The following is a 9,539-nucleotide window of genomic DNA, read 5'->3' as shown; positions in this document are numbered from 1 at the left end:
CTTGCAATGAATGTAAATTCAAATCTGATTTTTTTTTCTCCTTCAATCCAAAATAAGTCGTCACTTCCATCTGCATCAGAGAGGCTTGGTGAATTTGGGGGGAAAAAAGAGAAAAAAAAATACACAATGCTCTAAAGTCTCAGGTGCATTTCTCTAAGCCCCCCTCCCTCTCTAAAAGCGGATTGGTGCTCGTCCCTGACGGCGCGCGTGACGTCCTCACGCGCGGGCCACGTGGGCTCTAGCTTGACGGGGCTCCCATAAACAAAGACACATTGGCGCCTCGCGCTAGTCTGCGCACAGACTCCTCTCGTGGTTGCGCTCGCACTCTGCGCTCGCTCCTGTCTGTCTCTGCTGGACCTTTTCTCCTGCAAGTCGCTCTGCTCTTTATCCTTTTCTTTGCGCGCGCGCGTGTGGATACAATGCAACTTTCTCTCATGCTGATTTGAAGGTATGTGAGGACAGCTATATTTTATTTATATACATATTTTGCATACATGCCTGTGTGTGTGTTACTGTGCGTGTTTTGCGTGCTTTTTCCTTCCTATAAGGGATATAAATATATGTGCATGCTCAGGCAGAGAGATTTCGGGTTTTAAGGGTGATAATAAAAGTCTGTAGATCTGATTTACTTTAATGCGTGTTGGAAAACATAAGCGTTCCTGGGTGATGGTTGATGGTGGTTGATGTGCACGAGGACTTGCGCACGGGACCAAAGCACACTGGCTCGTGCGCTTGAGTTCAGAGTATAGTCAACACAAACTTTTAATCAGTAGAAAAACAACAAAGCTTTAAAGTAACTGGTCATGGTGCCCAAACTGTGTGTGTTTGTGTTGGTTGTCCGCATGCTCGACACGGAAAGTTTTGTAAACACACTCTTAAACATCCCTCGTGCATCAGTGTTGTTTTTAAATTGTTCTTTTTGGACGCGCGTAAAAAAAGCATTCAACTCCGTTGCGCGCAAACTGCAAAGCTCAAGACTCAACTCCCAAACCAGAGCTTAGTTTTGTCTTCTCAGCATGCACGAGCTTAGTGTTGTCTTCTTCACGCGACACGCAACTTGGCTGCATGCTTCAACATACAGAATAAAAAAAAGAGGATAAACCTAAACCTAAAGCAAAACTCGCCTTCGAGTCAAAAAAACTGAAGCCTCGCGCCAGCGCGCTGTGCACCTGCCGAACCAAAAGGGTGCCGCGTGCCCGGGAACAGCAGGTACTCTTCTGCTGAAGGAGCATCCCAGTCAGAGCTGTGTGTTTTTACCCCCAGGGGGAGATCCAGAACCGAGCCGAGGCGAACCGAACCGATCCCTGTTCACAACCCGCTTTCACCTGTAGCTCAAACCACCATCCAATCTGAGTGGCGACGAGGAGGCGGCACGCGGCTGAAGGTACGGCACTGACACATGTTTCAATGATATTATAAGAGGAATGTTTAGAAACTGTTATAAACAAACAGCTTGTTTTTTAGTGTAAGGTGATTGTGGATCATTTGTAGTCTCATCAATAATTATTATTACTACTTGCAGCAATACAACCTTACAGCAGGATGGTGCTGATTTTGGTTTTTAATTGCTTGGGATATTTAATAATTGAAGATTCTGATGATGTGATATAGTTTGATGATGTCTGGCACTTCGGTCTTTGTTTGTAAAAGCACTTAAATTTAAAGTAATATAAATCATACAGAAACACACTTCTGTTAAACTGTTAAACTAACCTCAGTACTGCATGTAAACTCTTAAATATAAATACAGGTGCTACAAGGTATTCTTGTGTCCCTTTAGAAGAATTCTATAGTTTTTTAAGGTTTACAGAAGCTAAAAGATGTGAATGTCCTTCAACAGTGTAAAGGTTCCTCACACTCACACTCTCACATGTGCTTTACAAATGAGTTATTTTTAAAATATAACTAAAATAGTTATACAAAATTCTTTACAGCATCACTCAAAGAACCCTTTGTAGCACATTTTCTTATTTAGTAATGGTTCTCAAATTAGATCTGTCTACTCATTTACTCATTTAACATTTATTCAGCTTTAATGGAGAACACACTGAACATAAAACATAGTGTTGCTCTCCAAAGAACAACACAAACATATAGATCTACATTTTTGTTGATGTTGAGTATGCTGAATCATTTTAACACAGCAACTGTTCTTCATATTAAATCATCCATCGGATCCAAAATTACTTGGATTAAAATATTTTTATTAAGTTAAGAAGATTTTTTTTTTCTTCTCATTTAACCTTGCTAATTTGAAGATACACCTTTTTTATGTGGACACTGATGATATTGTTGTGGACCGGCAGAAGTCAGAAGAACATTAAGATTAAATAAACTGTATATGTTTCTCAACTAAGATGAAGATGAGAATCTCTTATCTCTCACATACAACTAGAAGAATATCATTGTAAGATCATTGAAGCGTTTGCAGATTCATTTTAAATTAGATTAATTCTCAGCCCGTTCTTTGGACTATAACACATTTGGCTTCACCAAAAATTCATAGTTTAGTGTTGTGTGTGTGTGTGTGTGTGTAAATTCACACAGGTCACAGATCAATCACAGAGACTGTGGCTTGTGCTGGGTAATTTACTCTGGGCTTTAATGAACACTGGGTGTAAATTTGACTGTAGGTGCGCAATTAACACTGTAGGTGTGAATTCAGTGCAGTGGGCTCTGCTGTGTAAATTGTATTATATTGTTATTTCTGCTGAGTGTTACAACAGTAGGATAATGATAGTATCGCTCTTTTTGGTGATGATTTGTGGTGTATATATTATGTGTGAGATTTGCTTTTGTTATGTTGCTGTCTATTTACCATTGTATTGCTGTAAAATTTTATAAGCAATCACACTAAATGTTCCAGTGGTGATTTAATTGACATCCAGCTGGATGTAAATGGAAATAAATAGATGTGCAGACATGCCTGTGTGATATCCAAAAGCAGTATTAGATGATTGTGAGGTTGGAGGTGTTTTAAGCATGTTTGATTAAGTATGTTTAATAATGTTTAATATTAGATTACACTTTAATTAGGACTTAAATGAGTACTGCAGGTCTCTCTCTATAGAGTATCTCTAGAGATTTCACATACATTAAAATCCTGTCTGATTTTTTCTGATGTTAATATGAATATGATTTCTGATGTGCACACTTGTGCTTTCTCTTTGCTTTCCCACTTTTGTGTCCACCACACAGCCATGCCCTGCATCCAGGCTCAGTACGGCTCCTCTCCGCAGGGCGCCAGTCCGGCGTCCCAGAGCTACAGCTGCCCGGGGAGCAGCGAGTACAGCTGTGACTTCCTCACCCCCGAATTTGTAAAGTTCAGCATGGACCTGACCAACACTGAAATCACGGCGGCCACCACGTCACTGCCCAGCTTCAGCACGTTTGTGGACAGCTACAACGCTGCCAATGGCACCACTGGTGGCGCCGGTGGCAGCAGCACGAACCTGGGCTACGACGTTAAGCCACCCTGCCTGTACCAGCTGCCCCACTCGGGCGACCCCTCGTCCATCAAGGTGGAGGACGTAACCCTGCACGGTTACCCCCACCATCACCACCACCACCACCACCCTCACCCACACCACCCACACCAGGGCCACCTGGGTCCTCAGCCAGAGGAGATAATGGTGACCCACTCGGGCTCCGTCTACTTCAAACCACCCTCATCCTCTTCCTCCTCCTCTTCATCCTCCTCCTCTTCCTCCTCGTCCTCCTCACCCCACGCACACGCGCCCAGCACCCCGGGCTTCCAGCTACAGGCCGCTCCCGCGTGGGAGGACCCGGCGGGCCCCCTGCACGCCTTCCACCACAGCTACGTGCTAGAGCAGCGCAAGCACAACCCGGTCTCCAGGCTCTCGCTCTTCTCCTTCAAGCAGTCTCCGCCCGGCACGCCCACCGTCTCGAGCTGTCAGATGCGCTTCGACGGCCCGCTGCACGTGGCCATGAGCCACGAGCCCTCGGGGCCGTCTCCGCACGGGGCACCGGGCTTTGCCATGCCCGGCGCGCTCAGGAAGCAGGCGGCCGTGGCCTTCCCGCACGCGCTCCCGCTGGCAGGCCACCACGCGCACGCACACGCGCATCAGCTGCTGGACGCGCAGATCCCGTCGCCGCCGTCGCGCGGCTCGCCGTCCAACGAGGGCATGTGCGCCGTGTGCGGGGACAATGCCGCGTGCCAGCACTACGGGGTCCGCACGTGCGAGGGCTGCAAAGGCTTCTTCAAGGTGTGTGTTTGTGTGTGTTTGTGTGTGTGTTTGTTTGTGCAAGAGCCCGCGCGATTGTGAGAAAGCAGCAAAGTGTGGGGGTGGTTATTATTAACTTTAGTATTTTTATTTTTTGTTTTTATGTATTTTATGATCATTATTATTAAACAAAAAAAAAAATAATTGTAATAATAAGTCTTTAATGGGAGGGTGGTTGAGCTGATATGATGATCAGCTGGTGTGCGCGCGCGTGCGTGTGTGTAAAGGGGGGTGGGGGTGACGTTTTATAATAATGATAATTACTGTTAAATTGCGGTTAATTACCTGATAATTATTAAGCGAGTGGAAATATAAAGGGGGAGGGGGGTAATGGTTGTTTGCATGGCGCGCGCCTGTTTGACTACTTTTAATTTATTTGACCTACACATTAATTACTGAGGCTTTCATTCCAGAATATCAGCACTAATTAACAAAATAAAAAAATTATATATTTTTTTTCCTTACTTATTTATTGTTTTCAGGTCTCAGCCATTAAGTAAATTTAAAAGTGATAATAGCTAAATACGAATTTGTTTGTTTCCTATTGTTTATTATTGTTAAAATATTTATTTTTAAATTATTATTATTATTATTATTATTATTATTTTATTATTATTACTAGTAGTAATAGTAGTAGTAGTGTGGTCAGTGCTACTGAATCCCAAGAAAAAATAGATTCTTTATTTCTCCTCAGTCCAAAAACAGTTTTTTAGTTCTTAGATTGTGCATATGATTATTATATTAGTTTTAGTTGTATTTAAACTAGTAAGTAGCTTTGCTGAAAAGCATCTTCTTTTGCCCTTAAATGTAACCAGTTTCTTCTCAGTAATTAACTAATTTTATTAGACCACCTAACTTGAGTTTTATTCTGTTATCATCTAAAACCCTTTGTCTTCTTTCCTTTCTCAATGCAGCGCACTGTGCAGAAGAATGCAAAATATGTGTGTTTGGCGAACAAAAATTGTCCTGTGGATAAGCGTCGGAGAAACCGGTGCCAGTACTGCCGCTTCCAGAAGTGCCTTGTTGTCGGGATGGTCAAAGAAGGTAAATATGAGTTTTTGGTCCTGATTATTCAACTTCATTTTCAAATCATGGTGAAGATTTATTAGCCATAAGTAAATGTTGAAATTGACAGTTGAGTTCAGACTAAGAGGGATCAAAAATGTGCAGTTGGACTTTTTCAACTTACAAACTACTCCAGTTCCTGCAGTAAAACACCACTTAATGTTCTTCTTTTGTTCCACAGTTGTTCGGACTGCCAGTCTGAAGGGCCGAAGAGGCCGTCTGCCCTCCAAACCCAAAAGCCCCCAGGAGCCCACTCCTGCCCCACCACCAGTCAGTCTCCTCAGTGCGCTGGTCAGGGCCCATGTGGATTCTAACCCCACCATGTCCAGCCTGGACTACTCCAGGGTGAGTAGAGTTTTTTGACTTTTACTTCATGAACCACTGATTTAACAGTTAGATTAATATCCACTGCTTGTCACTTTTCCGGTGTGAGCAGTGTTGAGTTAGACCTGGCAATATGTTTGATGATAAACTTTAAATATGTTAAGAGGCAGCATATTTTCACTCTCTAAATTGCTTTCGAATCAGAGGGACTCAATAAAATACAGACACGAGTTAAATGGAAAGAGGGAGAAAAAAAAGCATTCCCCCCTCCTAGAAATGGGCTTTGCAATTTCACGGGTGATATATTTTAGAGGAGCTCATTAAGGCTGTGTTTAAATTAAATATCCCAGTTCCATGCCAGCCCTGACTACCAGCTGAGCGGAGATGACACGCAACACATCCAGCAGTTCTACGACCTTCTGACGGGCTCCATGGACATCATCCGGGCCTGGGCACAGAAGATTCCTGGCTTTACGGACCTCCCCAAGCAGGACCAGGACCTTCTGTTCGAATCTGCATTTCTGGAGCTGTTTGTCTTGCGCCTGGCCTACAGGTAAGACTTAGTAGGGGGACTTTTAGCCTCACTGCTTTAAGTTTTATTCAAGCAGACTTCTCATTATTAATAAAGACTGTTGTATGGCACACTTTTAAAATAACTGTGTATATCAGCCTGTGCTCATTACACCACATTGTATAGTAGCAAATCCACAATGCCTCCATGGCTTTGCATGTTTGTATTGTTTTGTCTTGCATCCATGTGATTGTCCACCTTATTGTTCACCTTAATAGCACCAAACATGTTGTCCGGCACCAACTACATCTACATCTTGCATGTTATGTAAAGGGATTGCACATAGTAGCCAAATCCTAATTGCAAATAGTGTAATAAGTGTAAGTAATAAGTGGTTGCCTGTGCATCAAATTGCAGGTCCAACCCAATGGAAGGTAAGCTGATCTTCTGCAACAGCGTGGTGCTGCACAGGCTACAGTGTGTGCGTGGCTTCGGTGAATGGATTGATGCCATTGTGGAGTTTTCCTCCAACCTGCAGAGCATGAACATAGACATCTCAGCCTTCTCCTGCATCGCAGCTCTCGCCATGGTCACAGGTATAATGAATGTACATAAATACAGATGTTGTTACAGATGTGCTTTTTGATATTGTGTATCTCTTTGTGCAATAAAATGACTTAATATTAATATGATAATTACTTATTTTAAGTTTAAATGTAGTGGCATTATCTGGGTTTGTTTTTACTGTGGTGTCAGTTTATCAATTTGTCAGAAACTTATCCTTCACATTAGGCATCGTTATTAATTTTTTGGTCAAAGATATATCCTTATATAATATATAAAAGGGCATATTGCTTCACTCTTAGATTATTGTTGTGTTGTGTTAAGATTTTAGATGACATTATTTAATGAAACTATTTTTTCTTGCATCTTTATAACTAACTTTCTCCAATCCTATTTTAGTGTTCAAAATATAATACGTGTATATTTGCGTATTTACGTATCGGTAACTTCATCGCTGTTCTCTACTCGTATTTTCGCAGAGAGACACGGGCTGAAGGAGCCGAAGAAGGTGGAGGAACTCCAGACTAAGATCGTGAACTGTCTAAAGGACCAGCTGGCCTTCCCCGGGGGAGGAGGAGGGGGCGGTGGAAGTGGTCCTGTCCGGCCTGCCCCCCTGTCCCGCCTGCTGGGGAAACTGCCCGAGCTGCGCTCGCTCTGCACTCAGGGCCTGCAGCGCATCTTCTACCTGAAGCTGGAGGACCTGGTGCCCCCGCCCGCAATAATAGACAAGCTGTTCTTGGACACGCTGCCGTTCTAGAGACACTTTCACACCGACCTCAGAGAACTGACCGCTTCCACAGACTCCTCAAGCCTTTTGATTTCCTTTCCTTTCGCTGTTACTGACTCCACGACTGACATCGAGAAGTTCGAGATGTTCGGATCCGTCAAACCAAACCAAACGAAGAGCGACCGTCTTCAACTCAAGTGATACTTTTATTTAATTTCATGGGTTTCGTTGGTTTGTTTTTCCCGATTAGCCTATAAATGTTCAAAGATGTGAATAAACGAGACGTTCTAGTTTGGTTAATCTGACTGTGGGACAAAGTGGGACAAACACGAGTCACTCATTATTGCCATTATTAAAAAACAACCACCCTGGAGATCACCTGCTAAATGTAATATAATGCATTTATATATACAAATGCGATAGATTTATTCGCGTAATTTTTAAGTGTATAAAGAGGAAAAGAGGTTGTTTTTTTCTTTCTTTCTTTTCTAACTTGTGCCTGTGTGTTTCTGTCAGAATCGAAGAGGAGAGAAAATAAATAAAAACATTATAAAATACTACTAAATAAAAAAGCAGGCATGTTTGTAGAGGACTATAGGCCCTTTGCTATGGAGGTGATGTCTATATAATCCAGCATTACTCTTCTTATTCCGGACACTATGTAGTCTGATAGATTTTATAACGATTGGTAGTTCTGGGAGAAACTTTTCTGTATTGGCTCATTGTGGAGGAGAACAAGCAGAAGAAGAATAAGAAGATAAAGAAGCAGAAGATAAAAGAGTATTTAATCTGTATAGGTCAAAGAAAAAAGGGACCCATAGTGTTTGTAAAGCTGTCAGACATTCCTTCTTGTTTGTATGTGTCGTATGTATTGTTGCTGTTTTAATATAAAAACGTTTCTATATTTATTATTATCACCATGATGATGTTTTCTTTTTCAAGCGCGTGGTGCAGTCTGGACGAGCCCAGCAGACTTCCAGCTTCGCGCTTCTTGTTTCTTCTTTGTTCTGTCTGAGGAACATCAGCAGCAACTTTTTCGTGTTTTTATCATTAAGTTATTTTTCGTTTGCCATCTCTACTGAAGAAGTCCGTCCTATATATCTATATCTATATATTTATCCATAAATATATTTACAGAGCCATATATTTGTGTGCAGAGCATCACTACCCCTTTTTCGATGGTGTAACAAAGTTCCGAAAACACTCCGGAAAAGACCACCGGACAGAATTATTTAATGTTTTACAAATAAAAGATTTAAACCAGTTATTATTATCATAGTATTATCATCATTATTTTAAAGTATTTTTTTCATCAGCACGGAAAAAAATCAGCGGATCAGAGATTAGATATAAAAGCGTTAAATAATTATTACGTCATTAAATAATCACGGCGAAAATTTGATTAGTTAATCTAAATCAAATCTAATTAATAAATTGAAAGTGCAGGTATTTTATTAAAACGATCATTTAAACTAGTGTTAGCTAAACAATGCTCCAAAATAATCTGTAATGTGATCATTTTATGAATGATATGTTCATGTTTTCAAAGAAGATGACCGAACATAATAATAATAATAATAATAATAATAATAATAATAATAATAATAATAATAATAATAATAATAATAATAATCGCACTAAGGAATTTTGCTTTGTCTTACTGTAGTTAAAGATTTCTCTGCGATCAGTCGGCCTCAGACTTTAATACACAAATTGATTATAAATAATAAAAACTCTTAAAATACATTTTTTTAAGTTTTTACATTGTTTTATATAAAAAATAATTCAAGTAAAACGTTTAATTCGTTATCCCTCTCTAATTAATACTTTTTATGGTTAAACAATTTAAATCGCCAGCATAAAAAAATATACATGTTGCTTCAAAAATCTTGTTTCTTCAATTTTCTGTTATTCATGTTGGTCATAATTTGAATCTATCGTATTGTTTAAAAATGTATGACGAATAGACCACTTTTTAAATAACTGAATAAACATGTTTTACGTTAATTTCAGTTGAAAGTTAAAATATTTGGAGACACCGTTAGTTGTATAACAGCGACGACTAATAAACTCGTACAACTTTATTGTGCACAAAATCCTAAAT

General features: G+C 40.6%; 1 protein-coding gene across 1 annotated transcript; it reads left to right on the top strand.

Annotated features, from left to right (window-relative positions):
* Positions 1-285: 285 nt before the first annotated feature.
* nr4a2a (nuclear receptor subfamily 4, group A, member 2a) lies at positions 286-8,684 on the top strand. Its single transcript, XM_015607003.3, has 8 exons — positions 286-448; positions 1,264-1,384; positions 3,199-4,226; positions 5,159-5,288; positions 5,491-5,654; positions 5,984-6,186; positions 6,562-6,740; positions 7,188-8,684. The coding sequence occupies exons 3-8, from the start codon at positions 3,201-3,203 to the stop codon at positions 7,463-7,465; spliced, it is 1,980 nt and encodes a 659-aa protein (XP_015462489.3). The 5' UTR covers positions 286-448; positions 1,264-1,384; positions 3,199-3,200; the 3' UTR covers positions 7,466-8,684.
* Positions 8,685-9,539: the final 855 nt, after the last annotated feature.

Source organism: Astyanax mexicanus, chromosome 11 (assembly GCF_023375975.1).
Source record: "Astyanax mexicanus isolate ESR-SI-001 chromosome 11, AstMex3_surface, whole genome shotgun sequence".
NCBI lineage: Eukaryota > Metazoa > Chordata > Actinopteri > Characiformes > Acestrorhamphidae > Astyanax > Astyanax mexicanus.
The sequence above is the reverse complement of the archived record's forward strand: the minus strand, read 5'-3'. Positions and strand labels throughout refer to the sequence as shown.